Source organism: Ovis canadensis, chromosome 5 (genome assembly GCF_042477335.2).
Source record: "Ovis canadensis isolate MfBH-ARS-UI-01 breed Bighorn chromosome 5, ARS-UI_OviCan_v2, whole genome shotgun sequence".
Taxonomy (NCBI): domain Eukaryota; kingdom Metazoa; phylum Chordata; class Mammalia; order Artiodactyla; family Bovidae; genus Ovis; species Ovis canadensis.
In genome coordinates, this window is record NC_091249.1 from 62,500,370 (window position 1) to 62,515,675 (window position 15,306).

The window sequence follows — 15,306 nt, forward strand, 5'->3', positions numbered from 1 at the left end:
ATCTACTTCTGCTTTATTGACTATGATAAAGCCTTTGACTATGTGGATCACAAAAAACTGTAGGAAATTCTTCAAGAGATGGGAATACTAGACCACCTTACCTGCCTCCTGAGAAATCTGTATGCAGGTCAAGAAGCAACAGTTAGAACTGGACATGGAACAACAGACTGGTTCCAAATTAGGAAAGGAGTACGTCAAGGCTATATATTGTCACCCTGCTTATTTAACTTATATGCAGAGTACATCACGAGAAATGCTGGACTGGACGAAGCACAAGCTGGAATCAAGATTGCTGGGAGAAATATCAATAACCTCAGATATGCAGGTGACACCACCCTTATGGCAGAAAGCAAAGAAGAACTAAAGAGCCTCTTGATGAAAGTGAAAGAGTGAAAAAGTTGGCTTAAAGCTCAACATTCAGAAAACTAAGATCATGGCATCCAGTCCTATTACTTCATGGCAAATAGATGGGGAAACAGTGGAAAAGAGGGACTTTATTTTTGGGGGCTTCAGAATCACTACAGATGGTGACTGCAGCCATGAAATTAAAAGACACTTGCTCCTTGGAAGAAAAGCTAAGACCAATCTAAGCAGCATATTAAAAAGCCTAGAGTTTACTTTGCCAACAAAGGTCCATCTAGTTGAAGCCATGGTTTTTCCAGCAGTCATATATGGATGTGAGAGTCAGGCTATAAAGAAAGCTGAGTGCCGAAGAACTGATGCTTTTGAACTGTGGTGTTGGAGAAGACTCTTGAGAGTCCCTTGGACTGCAAGGAGATCCAACCAGTCCTTCCTAAAGAAAATCAGTCCTGAATATTCATTGGAGGGACTGATGCTAAAACTGAAACTCCAATACTTTGGCCACCTGATGCAAAGAACTGATTCATTTGAAAAGACCCTGATGCTGGGAAAGATTGAGGGCAGGAGAAGGGGACGACAGAGGATGAGATGGTTGGATGGCATCACCGACTCAATGAGTAAACTCCAGGAGTTGGTGATGGACAGGGAAGCCTGGCATGCTGCAGTCTATGTGGTTGCAGAGAGTTGGACACGACTGAGCTACTGAACTGAAGTGAAGTGAGGGATCAGATGCCATGATCTTAGTTTTTTGAATGTTAAGTTTCAAGCCAGCTCTTTCTCCTCTTTCACCATCATCAAGAGGCTCTTCAGTTCCTCTTTACTTTCTGCCATTAGAGTGGTATCATCTGCATATATCTGAAGTTGTTTATATATCTCCTGGCAATCTTGATTCTAGCTTGTGATTCATCCAGCCCGGCATTTCACATGATGTACTCTGCATATAAGTTAAATAAGCAGGGTGACAACATATAGCGTTGACATACTCCTTTCCCAATTTTAAACCAGTCCGATATTCCAGATGAAGAATAAGAGAGACTAAACTTGTTTGAATTGGACATTTTGCTTCACTAAGAGGTACTGAAGTGGCTGCTTACATTGAAATATCATTTTGCTTTTTTCAGAGGTTCTCAAAACAATTGACGAGGGAGATGCTGATGAGGTGACAAAGCAAAGGATTCATGATGGAAAGGAGAAACCTGGTGCTTTGTGGCATATCTATGCAGCCAAGGATGCAGAGAAGATCCGGGAGCTGCTCCGAAAGGTATGTCCCTGAGTGGGCTCCCAGATCACAGATTAAAGGTCTGGGGATGCTAATACAGTCTAACTAGGGTTTCTCATGTAGAGTCCCTTGGCATTAAAGACCTGCGTCCTTTGTTACAATGCCCCATAGGGCTGAATCCTCACTTAGAGGATATTAAATAAAGTAGGTATTACTGCAGCAAGCTGGATTTATCCTGTTAATAATCTTTATGTGTTTATTGATTTTTCCATCTTTGGGTTTTGATCGTGGTTTCATGATCAGGTTGGAGAAGAGCAAGGCCAAGAGAATCCCCCTGATCATGATCCAATTCATGACCAAAGTTGGTACTTGGACCAGACCCTACGTAAGCGGCTCTATGAGGAGTATGGTGTGCAAGGCTGGGCCATTGTCCAGTTCCTGGGAGATGCTGTCTTCATACCTGCTGGAGCCCCACACCAGGTATGTCCCAACTTGTGGGTGGGGCTCCGCAGTTCCCATAGTTTCCTTATTTCTGAGTTTGTTGCTAATCTGGCAGTAGATATAAAAGTGTGGGTTAGACCAATTGCTCTTAAACTGCAACTTATTTTTGGCATTTTCATTTTCTTCCATGTAATTTTAAATGCTCATTTAAAGAAGAAAGTGAGTCTCAGTTCAATCCCCTTTTCAATCCCTTCATTCTGGCTTCCCCAGAAAGTAGCCTACTGTTAACAGTTTGGTATATATTTTTCCATATCCTATTTTTGCACAACTAGTAACATTTTCATTTATAAATTCATACTTACAGTCTTTCTGCATTTGTTGTCGTTATAAACATGGGGTATCAGAAGTGTTTCTCCAGTGTCTTTGTGAACTACATGGTGAACAGTTCCCACAGGTTACTGACTCTGGCGCCTGGTGTCTGCCTCTACCTTTCCTCTCCAGGTGCACAATCTATACAGTTGCATAAAAGTCGCAGAAGACTTCGTGTCTCCAGAACACGTAAAGCACTGTTTTCGCCTGACGCAGGAATTCAGGCATCTCTCTAACACTCACACAAACCATGAGGATAAACTGCAGGTAAAGAACTCCTCCTCCACTCCAGCCCTGTCTTATCTCCTTGTAGGCCACATACACAGGAGGCACACACTGCTTTCTGAGGCCATTATCTGGGCAGGATAACTGCAGAGAGCTGACTCAGGGACCCATGTTTGGGGTGTGAGGAGTCCTCCCTCAGGAAGTGTTTAATCAGTCCTCTTCAGGTTTGCTTTTAGAGAATATTCATCTTTTAACCTCATCACTTCCAATGTGGCAGTCTTCTCTGTCTCTGCCCCTGGAAGATACAGTGTTTCAATGTTAGTAACTACACTAGACTGACTTCCCCAGTCAGGTGAGACAAGCACTGCGACAGTATGTTCTAAACCTGTTTCCACAAAACTGCTTCTCCCAGCAAATTTCTGTGCAGACTCAATTCCTTAGAGCCCTGCTAGGGACTGTAATCCATGTCCCTAAGAGTAGATGTATCTAAACTGGAGAATCAGATTAGGTTTTCCTCTGTTCAGAAATGGATTGGAACTTTAAAGGCAAAATTTCATTTTTAATATACCTGGATGCTTAGTAATATTAAAAAAAAAAAAAAGATAAGAAAGCAAGATTCCCCAGGCAGAGGTTTAGCATCCAAACAGGCATTCTTCCAGCCTCTCACTTAAGGCCTATTTTCCTGCGTCATGCCTGTGACTCAGGTGTGTCAGTGACCCATGAGGTTGGATATTTTTCTTGGTTGTGGGTAGATTGATAGATGACATTTCTATTATAGATAGAATGCAAGTGTTCAGGCATATATATTTTATACCACCCTCTGTTCGGTCTCTACTTGTCACATATCACTTCCCAGTCCTCTGTTACTGCTTTATTTTTTCCTGTAGTTTTCACCATCTAACATACTATGTATCTTTTGTTTGTTTCTATCCCTACTAGAACATAAGCTGTTTAAGCTCCATGAAGGCAGGGGTGTTGCTGTTTTAGTTCACTGCTTTTCCCTAGGACATGTCTGACACATAGTAGGTACTCACTAAACATTTGTTGAATTAATACAAAAAATGTAATAGAGAATAGCAAGGGGGCTCATGTGGCCATCATTCAGCTTAAGAGATAAAACAACATATTCATACCATATATACAATGTATTTGTATACAACAACTACATTGTTGAAGCCTCCATGTACCCTTTCCCACTCCATCTCCCCAGAAATAATCATCATGTTGATTTAAAACTGTCTTTATCCTGTTCACTCTATTTTAATAACTTACTTCATACATTATATGTGTTCCTTTTTGACAAATTAGAAAGTATAGGCACGAAAGGGAAAAATACCCAATAAATCCTACCTGCCCACTGTTTTTAGTCCATTCTTATTAGCTATAGGACCTTAATGTAAGATTCTTAACCATGGAACCTCAGTTCTTATCTGTAAAATGGGGATTATAATAGAATCTACTTCATAGGATTATGGTAAGGATTAAATGAAAGTCCACATAAAGAGCTTAGCAGTAGTGCCCAGCACATACATATACATAGAGGATTTCAAATGATGGATCATTCTTTTTTGAATGTAGAGTGTATATTCTGTGTGATTTGTCAATCATCTTTTGGGGTTGGTTAGGGGAGCCCGCAGTCCTGGTTGAGGGCTTTCCGCACTCATCAGTAGGCTTTTAGTCGTTGCAGGATATTTTCGTTTGCAGAACACAGTCTGTGGCTGCCGTGAACTAACGGTGCTGATTGCTCTCTCCAGGTGAAGAACATCATTTATCATGCAGTGAAAGATGCTGTTGGCACCCTCAAGGCACATGAATCCAAGCTGGCAAGATCGTAGGCATGGAGAAATTTCAAACTCCCCTGTGAAGCAGGTCTTTCACTCACAACACATACAGGGAACGACAGGGTTCTCTGCTGGAGCAGAGGTCCTTCACTTGGAGCCAGTGTGGTCAGTATTACAAACTCTCCAGCCACTCTTTTCTACGCTGCCTCAACACTGAAGGTTGACACAGGAAAGTCGCACTGTTCACACACACAGTTTCAGACTCCAAGCCGAGGGAGCCACATCCCTATCCTGTGGCCTTTTGGGACTTCAGATTGCCTGAACATCGCTGGGCTGTCCTGCACATTCTCATGATTTGAGATTTGTGGAAACCAGGAATGTGGGCACACCTTTCCTTTTTTTTTTTTCTCTTGTGCCTAGTTAAGTGGGAATGTGTTTGGAGGTAGGGGGAAATCACATACCTGGTACATATGGGGGCTAATTGTTTAAACACACCTGGTGGAAGCCTGATGATGTCTCTACACATGACCTCTGACACAGCCCATCCCAGGAGCCGGGTGAAGCCATTCCCCACCATCTCTCTCCCATGAACACTGAAGTCTTGAAGGACCCAGGGAGAATCCACTGCTTTTTCCAAGAGGCTCCAGGATTAGGAAATGTGTGTATTTAGTGAAAAATAGGTTTGTAGTGAAATAGTTACTATTTCATGAAAGTAGATATTTTTAGAACTTTTGAAATACCACAGTTGTTTTCCTGGATTATGAGGAAAGGCACATTACATTTAGTCTTCCTTCGAGAAAACTCTTTGAAGAAATAAGATTTTTAGAAATCAACTGCCCATTATAGCACAAAAATCAGCCAAAGCAGAATTTAAAAGAATTGGCTTTTTAGGGTTCTTTTAATTTCACCCCCCTCCCATCTCAGCCCTATCTTGAGGGAACAGCCATCTTGAGAAAGAACTTTGTTGTGTCTGAGCTGTGGTGTGTTCCATGCATACACACACTGGTGACTCCAGGAACCATTTCCACCTATTACCAGCGTTCCCTTGGGACTTCTCTTATAGTTCCAAATTCAAAGGAAAGTTTGCTTTCCTACATGAGGCTTTTTGTTTTGGGAGTTTTTTTGTCCAGAAATATTTTCAGCAAAACTTTCCAACTCAGTGGAGTTTTATTAAGAATTTATTTGAAAATGATGGAATTCATTGGCCCAGAGATACATTGGAAAGTGTATCTTCTTCCCAGCTGTACTGTAGTGCCCTGCAGGCTTGTTTATATGTTCACAGTTACTTTTTTTTTAAATAAAAGTCATTTACTGTAGAATACTTTTAATTTCACTTTCTGTATTTTAATTTTGTTGAAGGGCTGATTGGGATTTCCATGTTCTTATTAAAAATCTAACAAATCTGTTCATAGTGGACTAACTTCTTCCTATGCCAGTTGTTCTAAAAAGCAGGGCCAGGTTGAGGGTGGGGTTGGAGTTGGAGGATAGTTCATTTTCATATCATCATTACATTGTTGCATCCAATTATTACTCTTTGCTTCCTGAATTTGTGCCCAGTTGGGTGAGGGATGTGCCAGGTCATTGTGGTTTGAGGGCTTAGGGACAAACAGGAATGTGCTACATGAGCTAGAGGGTAGGAGCAAACATGGGCTTTCCATAGTTTCTGCCCTATGGGAAAGGTGGGTTCCTACCTTCCAGAAGCAGCCTGAGGGGAAGGGCCATGGAGAGTGGCCTGAGCCAGTTTTGGGGCAATCAGTGACAAAGTTCCTTAGAACAAGAGGCCTGGCTGTCCACATAGGAAATTGAAGTGGCTTGAAGGGTGAGGACAGACTGTGTTCCAATTAGAAAAGGCCTTTCGAAGAGGAAGTTGTAAAGAATAGCAAGAGGGGTCATCAGAGGCTGCTTCCTTGGATCCTGTTGGAAAAACATCTTCCAAAGTGTTTGAGCCTGGAAATACAATTATCAGGGTGGAAATAGACCATTGTGTGTGGTTCAAGGATACTGAGTTTGAATAGCACCATAACTGAAATACAGAGTTCTGAGCATGTCCTTTAAGCCTGGATGGGCACGGGCTGGTGCTGTGATCATCAGAGGATTATACCTCAACATAAAGAATGCAGAAGCTTTGAAATGGGATGGGAAAGGAAAGCAGTGGGGGAAGGGAGGTTGCAGAGGTTGCTGGAGCTTTGTTGCTTTGGTGAAAATCAGGAGGCAGGCTAGCCTACATTCTGGATATAAATGTCTTCAGAATTAGGGCAGCCATTGCCACCAGTGCTTGCTGATGGGAATGGAACTGGAGCCCCTTATTCATCACCTCCCCGGACCCCAGGCCTCTCTCCCAGCCTCTCTTTACAAAGAGGGTGATTCCCCTGCCCCAGGGTATCCTTGAAAGCACAGGGCCCTGTTCCTCTACAAAACTTAAGAACTGACAACGTTAAAGCAAATCAGATTGGGAATGGGGTTAGGTCCTTTTACAACTTGAGTGATTGGTGATGGTGGGGTGGACATGCCTCTATGCCTTTGACCGCAGGACTTCCTGGGTGGGTGTCTTGACGGTCAGCGATAGGGGAGAAGAGTTTGATAGCAGTTGGAAGAAGTAGCCAATTCAGTAGACTTCCTAAGTTCCTGTCTTAGCAGCATGACTTAGTGGTTCTGTGACCTGAGGCAAATTATTGAACCTCCCTGAAGCTTCCCATTTTCTTATCTTCAAAATGATCATTATAACGTCTGTCTTATGGGATGGTCACTAAAATAACGCATGTGAAGCTCTTAGCACAGGGCCTGGCACACAATAAGCGCTCAGTCAGTCAGTCATTATTCCTCTTAGGATATTTAAGTCTTTCAGCCTGTTGTGATCAGCGCAGGAAGAGGGCTAGGATGTCCTGGTGGAACCATGAAGGCCTCTGAGGACCTCAATCCTGGGTTTGGAACCCAAGAAAGGTGAACAAGCCATTGGAGGAAGGCAGGTCAAAGGCGCATGCCCAGCGACAGCAGGTGCAGGGGGGCGCGCCGCTGTGGCCTCCCCTTTAAGAGCCGCCGCCGCCCACGGCCCGCCGCTGCGGCAGGGACCTCCCCTTTAACGGCGGCGGCTCGGCGCTCCGCGGCCCCCGCGGCGGCTGCTGCTGCGGGTGCTGCTGCTACTGCGGCTCCTGCTGCCGCCGCCGCTCGGCCTCCAGCCGCTACATCCTCGGCCAGGGCCGGCTTCCCGCCCCGCGCCCCGCGCCCCGCCCGGCCCCGCCATGGTGTCCTGGATCATCTCTCGCCTGGTGGTGTGAGTGCGGCGGCGGGGCGCGGCCGGTTGGGAGGGGGATGGGGGCTAGGGGTGGCGGGTGAGGGGTATGGAAGCCTGGGATGGACCAGTCCGTGGCTTCGTACAGCAGAATCACCTAAAGGCACATCATCCCTATTTGGGGTCCCCAGAGACGAGGAGGTGAGGGATCCGGAGGAGGGGGGAATGTTCGAAGAGCAAGGCAGGCCTGGCTTCCCACCCCTTTTATTTTTAATTTCCCTGTTTCTGCGCCCTCCCTCATCCCTGGGGGTGCTAGGCAGCATGGCTTGATTTATGAGGTGAGGCGGCTTGTCCCCTCCCCAACGTAGCAGAGCTGCCCGGAGGAGCCCCTCAGACCTGGGCTCTCATCTGCCAGCGGGAGAACTGACGGAAGAGCCAGGGGAACAAGGCAGGGCCTCCTCATTCCATAGCTTAGGGCCATGGCAGCCTTGGCCTCCCTGAAGGGCCCCGTTTCTCCTCCCTCTTCCACTGTCTGTCAGGAGACTGGGGGTGAGGGCACATGCTCTGAAGGCCCCCCAGGGAGGACGGAGAGCAGAGATGCTTGGACTACAAAGTGTGGGAGGTAACTGGGAGAGGATATGTGTGTTCAGCCTGGGATTGTGAGAGCCGTGGAGGGAAGGGTGTTAGATGGCCTTCATCCCAGGCTGCCAGTTCTGTCCCTCCCAGCTCCCCCAGGCTCCAGGAGGGTGCCCTCTCCCACAACTGTGGACTTTGTCCTTGAGGATTCCACCCCCGACTCCATCTCCGAAGTATCCTGCCTCAGTGAGGCAAGTCCATGGGGAACAGGCAGTATCCACACGTTGTCAAGAGGCTGGGCCTGGCAGGAACTCCGCATGGCTTCAGTTAACCTCCCCCAGCTCAGGACCCTGCTGCTCAACCTCCACCTTGGGGCACTGACGCCCCAGAATCCCCTCCCTGCTATCATGTTCTTCTGTTCTGGCTTCCTCTAGACCCACCAGAGTCTCCTTCCCTTCCCACCTGAGGGAACCCAGGGCCCTCATACCTCCATGTGGCCTTCACAGTGGCTGGTCCTGTTGTGTGAATGAGCTCCCCGAGTGGCATTGGTCCTCTCCTTGCCTCGCCTGTGTCCTGTATGTGGTCTCTGATGGGAACAGCACAGACTCCACTATAGCCAGGATCTGTAGCCCAGCACTTTCCGGAGCCTACACAGAAGTGTTTACATCGGGAAATAAACCACTTTGCCCTTCAGGGCCTCCTGCCCCCGTGCCCTCTGCTCCTCAGGTCCCCAGGGCTACAGCGGTACTTCTGACTGCCAGGTACCCTGTTAGGTGGTGTCACTGGCCCTACGACGGGCAGGTAGAGGGTAAGGGCCAATGGGTAAGAAAGTGCGTGATGTCTGGAGAAGGACGACAGCCTTGAGGCAGTGACCCCCACCCCATGATATGGTTATGCACAAATGAGGTTCAGGGCCAGATAAGCCACATCAGACCCTCTGGCCTCTAGGTCTTTCTGTCAGGGGCTGGAGAAGAACTGAACAAGAAAGGGTTCAGGGGCATCACCCTAGCTGGCTAGGGCCTCCATGCTTGTGTGTCACCTCAGGCTTGCCTGCTTTGACCTTAACCCCTGACCTGAGTTCATCAGTCAGCTGATGTGGTACCCTGGAGTTCTGTCCATTCTCCCCTTACCTACCTAGGGACTGATGCAGAGATGGGAGGGAGAGGCCACTGCTTTTGGCCGAGGGGCCCAGTAACCATGCCTGCCTCCCTAGGCTCATCTTTGGCACCCTGTACCCAGCCTACTCTTCCTACAAGGCCGTGAAGACAAAAAACGTGAAGGAATATGTGAGTGTGTGACCCTTCATCTCCCACCCAACTTACGTGGCAGAGATCAGGGAGGACAGTGAGTCACATGACAGGCGGGGATGACTTTATACTAATGCTGTCAGCACTAATGAGATCTGGTTCAGGGGAGGCTCCTGTGTATTCCCTTTCCCCAGCCCTGGTGTGATACACAGACAAAGTCGGGGCCCTCTGTGCCCCCCACACCGTGCCTCCAGCAGGTTGGCAAGTAGAGGTGGGGTCCAGGGTGTTTCTCCAAGGCCCCACCTAACACCGCCCTCTGTACCTTTAGGTGAAATGGATGATGTACTGGATCGTCTTTGCCTTCTTCACCACTGCCGAGACACTCACAGATATCGTGCTCTCCTGGTGAGGTCCAGCAACCCCCGCCTCCCTGCACCTCAGAGGCCAGGGCTTCTGACTTCTTCTACACAGCCAGCCCACCTAGGGTGGCATCTCCCCAACAGTCCCATGGGGTCCTGAGTGTCCCCTCCTCTCAGCCGCCATCCAGTCCTGGCTTGATTGAGCAAAACAAGAACAGACATAACTCTCACCTTTCTTTTGGCAGCCAAAGCAGCACAATAGAATTCAGGACACCTGTTTCTGCCAGACTTACAGTTACTTTGGGCAGGTCACAGTTTTCTAGGCCTCAGTTTCCCTATTTGTAAAACAGGCATATGAGTTGATCTCGTGAACATTGGATTGTATTTCAAAGGCTTTTTCTAGACACTATTAGACTATGTATATGCACTCTTGAGGACACGGAATTGTCTAACCATCTGTATATTCACAGCAGGCGCTCAAAAATGTTTACTAAATGAGCAAATGCCCCTTGGAAGAGAGGACAAACATAGCACAGTACACTGGAAGTCAAAAGAGTTTTACTGAGAGGTAGAGGACAAAAGATCCTTGCATTCCTAGATTTCAAGGGCCTTTGAGAGAAAACCGTTTGAGCAGAGAAAGTTGAATGGGGTCAAATTAGGAAAGAGTAATGGGTTAAAAATTGAGAACAGGTGAGTGCAGGTGCCTCTTGATGCAAGCAAAGGAGTGAGCTTTGATGAGGGCTTTGTGAGGATAGAGGAGACCTGAAGGAGCATGTGGCCTGAGAAGGAGCCATGAGAATAGAGAACAGTCCTTAAATAGCAGAGGCCGTGTCACGGCAGCAAGGGATAGATCCAGAGCGCAGCTGGAGAAGCCCGACTTCATGGGAGGAAGAGCAGGAAGGAAGGGAGTGAGGACCCAAGAATGCACCTGGAAGGTTAGGGAGCTCGCCTTGAGGAGTGGGTGCTCTTCTGTCAGAGAGAAGAGGGTGATAGAGCCACTGCTGCTGGGAATTCCTGCTGGGGTCACTTTTCACCTTGCTACTGGGGGTCTCAGCTGAGCCTCCCCTTGACTAGTCTCCTAAGCCACACGGGGACCTTAGTGCACTAAGGGGTTGGGGGCCAGCCAGGGTCCTGCAGTGGGTCCATATGCCTCCTGACTTCCTGCCCCAGGCTCTGCCCTTACCTGTCTCCCACCCACAGGTTCCCCTTCTACTTTGAGCTCAAGATCGCCTTTGTGATATGGCTGCTGTCCCCTTACACCAAAGGCTCCAGCGTGCTCTACCGCAAGTTCGTGCACCCAACCCTGTCCAACAAAGAGAAGGTCTGTTGGAACAAGGGGCACTTGCTTCCCACCTATCCCAGGTCTAGGCAGCCCAGAGCCTGCAGCCACATGCATTCGTGGCTCTTCCTGTGTGTGATCTGGGAGGGCCCTGCCCCCTGGGGCCAGCAGTGCCAGGTGTGAACAAGGGCAAAGCAGGGTAGGACCCAGCCTCACCTCTTCCTCCTTCCCCTCCAACCCCTCAGGAGATCGACGAGTACATCACACAGGCCCGAGACAAGAGCTATGAGACCATGATGAGGGTGGGCAAGAGGGGCCTGAATCTGGCCGCCAATGCCGCAGTCACGGCTGCTGCCAAGGTGAGATGGGGGCAGACCTGTCTCCCAGGCCCCAGCTTGCTCATTTCATCCCCTGGCCAGTCCCCTTTGCATCCACCACATTCTTGGGGCGGTAAAGGTTTGGGGCTTGTGCAGCTTGGGGTTCCCATCCTGCCTTTAACATCTCCCTGCTAAAGGACTTCCACTCGGCTGGCCACAGTTTCCTCACCCATCCAAAGGGAACACGTGGCCCCAGCCTGTTAGAGCCTCTGTGGGATGGGGTGAGGACACCATGGGGAGAACGCTGAGTCCAGTGGCTGCCCAGTGCCCCGTGGTGACCTCTCTCTCCACCCCACCCCTTCTCCTCTGGTCCTCCCGGTGTGTGGTGGTGACCCCAGGGCCAGGGGGTGCTATCAGAGAAGCTCCGAAGCTTCAGCATGCAGGACTTGACCCTGATCCGGGACGAGGACGCACTGCCCCTGCAGGGACCCGACGGCCGCCTCAGAGCCAGCCCCGGCAGCCTCTTGGACACCATTGAAGACCTGGGTACAGTCCAGGCCCAGGGCGGGCACAGGGGAGGGCGAGGAGGCTGAGTAGGAGAGAGACCAGACACCTGCTCTACTTTCCTCCCCAAACCAGGAGATGACCCCACCCTGAGCGTAAGGTCAGGCACCAACCAGGCAGATCCCCGGTCAGAGATCTCTGAGGATGACATGGGAGACAAGGCCCCTAAGAGGGTCAAACCTATCAAAAAAGTGCCCAAAGCTGAGGTGAGAGCCAGGCCAGAGCTTGGGGAAGTGGGAAGGGCTTGTGGCTCCAGGCAGAGCTCTCTGTCTCCATCTCTTCCTTCCTCAGCCACCGGCTTCCAAGATGCTGAAGACCCGGCCCAAGAAGAAGACCTCCGCAGGGGGTGACTCAGCTTGAGGCCCCAGCCCCCTCCCCACAGGCTGCAGAATCCCAGCTCCACACTGTGCCAGCAGCCCTCAGCCTCAGGCCCCGGGGCCTCTCAGATGGCTGTTTCCGGTGCCTCCCAGTGGCCATTCCCCTGGAAGGGCTTGGGAAAGAGAAGGGAGGCCCTGCTGTGGGGGGCCGAGGGTAGAGGCTGGACCCAGGAGCTGAGGATGGAGCCACTCGAGGAGGTGCGGGCCCCCCAGAGCCCGAATGCTACTCTCCCCGATCCAGCCCTGACCCCGCCCACCCAGTGCCTTGCTGAAGACCATGGCCATCCTCTTGTCCTAACACACGGCCCCACTGCTCTCCCCAAGTCAGGGTGGGCGGCCAGTCACAGCCCAGATTGACTGGAGCCTGAAGGCCCAGCAGAGAAAGAGGAAGTGGGGAGGCCTCGGAGAACCTGGGCTCTGGGCCTGCAGGTGTGAATGGAGGACAGGGGCTCAGTGGTGGTTAAGTGACCAGGAACCAGGCCAGAGCTGCAGTTGGGGGTGTTGGGTAGGGCTGTGAGCTACGTGTGCCCACTGAAAAGAGGTGGGGCTCCAGGTGTGTGCGTGTGTGTGAAAGAGAAAATGTGTGTGTGTGTATGTATTTTTCTGGGTCTAGAGCTGGGGGCTTTTGAGTAAAGGACTTTCCCTCCAGCAGTAACCTCCCCCCATCCAACCCAGCTGCCCTTTCCCCCCTTGGCCCTCCTGCCTACTCTCTGAGCCTCAGAGGACCCCAGCCCATGAGAGAGTAGGGCTCCAAGGGGCCTCTCACACGCTCCTCTGCCCTTGATCCCCTCCTCTTTTGCCTCCTCCCATTCCTGCCCCAGGATGGGGCTCCATCCCCTCTGGGCCCTCAGTAGAGGCCCCTGCTGAGCCGATTCCTTTTCTCCTCTCCTGGGGACCCATCTTCCTTCCCCGTAAGGCCCTCTTCCTGTGCCAAGCAGACTAGGCCCCCTGTAACAGACCCCTGTCAGAGCCCAGCCTTTGCCCTACACTTGGCCCCAGCTTCTGCCGTGGCTTCCTTCCGTCAGGGCTCGGAGGAGCGTGTAAAGAAGAAAAAGGTATTAGGAGCCAGGGGGCTCCAGATCCGTGGGAAGAGGGTGCCCAATGGACCTTTGGCACTGGATGAGCCAATAAAGCAAATTCTGGCACCTCATTTGTTTTAGCTTGTGTGGTTTGTTCTTTGTCTACCAGTCCACAGGTGAGAAGGACTTCAAGTGAGAAGCCAGGGCTCAGCTGTGGGATGAAGGGGTGAAGAAGTCAAACTGTGAACTCAGGAGATCTGATCTCCAAGAGACAGGCTTGAGGTAGTTCCATCTGGGAAGATGGCTTGGAGGTTCAATATAGAGCCAGGGGGCTGGAAAGAGCCAGGACTTACGAAGGGCAAGGGACCACCCCCAGAGGTTGTCCTGTCCCTCAGAATCCTACCCACAGACCCCTCCCCATTCTGGCACCTCAGAAAGTGCCAGGGTGTAAGTTCTAGGGGCAAAGATCATGATGAGGCTCCAGGAAAAAGAATAGGACAGTGGGGGCTCCTGGCAGAGCCTGGGGATTGGATCGCTGTGGCCTAGAAAGGCCAAAACACGTTGGAGAGGGACAGTGAGCCAGACACTGAAGGGAGGACCTAGGTGGGATGAAGGGAGGGACGGAGGTGTGGAACCAGCCTCATGGTTCACGTCTGACCCTGGGGACAAACAAGGCAGGTAGGGACCCAAAGGCCAGAGCCAGTGAGGCATGCCCATGCGGCCTGTGGAAGGAGGGCTGGAGCCCTGAGCTGCTGGGCTGGGGTAGAGGAGAGGAGGGAGGCTGCAGCGCCTGGGGTCAAGTTCTGGGGAGGTGGAGCCTAGGTCACCAGGGGCACCAGGAGAGGGGAAAGTATGGCAGAGGCAGCATCAGAAGAGACAGGGAAAAAAGCAGAGAGGGAAGGGGGAAGAGAGGGAAGAAGGAGGAAGGCTGAAAGAACCTAGAGAAACAGCAGCTCAGCCTTATGGAAGGAAAATGGAGGAAGCAGAGCTGGGGACCTAGCTCCAGGCCCTGGACCCCAGGATTGGCAAAACATCCCTACACCAGGCTTTCCTCTCCCTTCCCTGGCATCACAGGGGCATGTCCTTCTGCCAAACTTGAGCCAGCTGGCCAAGAAGCTCCTGAACTGAGGTGCTCTTGGAGAGCGGGGGCAGGGGGAGGGAGGCGTGTGAGATGCCCTTTTCATCTTTAATTCTCCAGTCAATAGCATTCCTTTCACCATTGCCCTCTGGGCAATTTGGCCCCTTTCTCTATCAGAAAGGAGAGGAAGTGTCAGAGTAGAAATCAGGTAAGAGACTCGCTTGTTCTAGAAAGATCTCCAGAGAATAAGTTGCTTGTATCTCCTGCTAGCAGCTACCATATGGCCAGGAAAGCAGGTTAGGCCTCTCTAACCTAAATCCCATTTGCTGCATTTCACACATACACACAGACACACACAACTCAGATTACACACTTCCATCCACAGTGACCAGTGGCCAAGGAGGTCACTGTCAGATTCCACATCTCCAGGCTCTCCCTGCACATCTGGGTTTCCCTGTGTCAACAGAAGATGCTCAGATTTCCAAGTTCACTGGTCTGTTGCCATGGAAACATTGTCTTCTAGACCTCCACACAGGGTCTGACCCCTGTGGTGCTGGGGAGAAGAGGAGAGATGGAGGGTGACAAACAGAATGGAGGTGGGAGGCTGGTGAAACACATCTGGGTCTACATGACCCCTTGCTGTCTTATTCCCTGGGGTCACCTGCCCTCTCCCCTCCACCTTAGTAGATCTCTCTAGGCCAGGGGAGTGGGGAAGGGAAGTCATGACAGAGATGTCTGGCAGGAGCTATGTGGAAGGTGCTTGATAATTGCCTGGAAACCCACTGGGCATTGAGAGAGATTAGCTTTGAAGTAGGGGCTGAGGTTTAGCCCTGTGTCCCACGCCCAAACCATGTTGGGGACACTGG

The 15,306-nt window shown here is 50.4% G+C and overlaps 2 protein-coding genes across 2 annotated transcripts in view; both read left to right on the forward strand.

Annotated features, from left to right (window-relative positions):
* The window catches only part of KDM3B (lysine demethylase 3B), a 58,880-nt gene extending 53,164 nt beyond the window's left edge, over nt 1-5,716 (forward strand). Inside the window, exons 21-24 of the mRNA XM_069592159.1 lie at nt 1,482-1,621; nt 1,883-2,059; nt 2,522-2,656; nt 4,369-5,716. Coding sequence (XP_069448260.1) covers nt 1,482-1,621; nt 1,883-2,059; nt 2,522-2,656; nt 4,369-4,449 — 533 coding nt within the window. The 3' untranslated portion in view covers nt 4,450-5,716. The remainder of the gene's footprint in view (nt 1-1,481; nt 1,622-1,882; nt 2,060-2,521; nt 2,657-4,368) is intronic.
* An 84-nt stretch (nt 5,717-5,800) lies between these two features.
* On the forward strand, nt 5,801-13,493 carry REEP2 (receptor accessory protein 2). Its single transcript, XM_069592160.1, has 8 exons — nt 5,801-7,666; nt 9,414-9,486; nt 9,776-9,852; nt 11,007-11,127; nt 11,331-11,444; nt 11,801-11,948; nt 12,042-12,172; nt 12,258-13,493. The coding sequence occupies exons 1-8, from the start codon at nt 7,635-7,637 to the stop codon at nt 12,324-12,326; spliced, it is 765 nt and encodes a 254-aa protein (XP_069448261.1). The 5' UTR covers nt 5,801-7,634; the 3' UTR covers nt 12,327-13,493.
* Nucleotides 13,494-15,306: the final 1,813 nt, after the last annotated feature.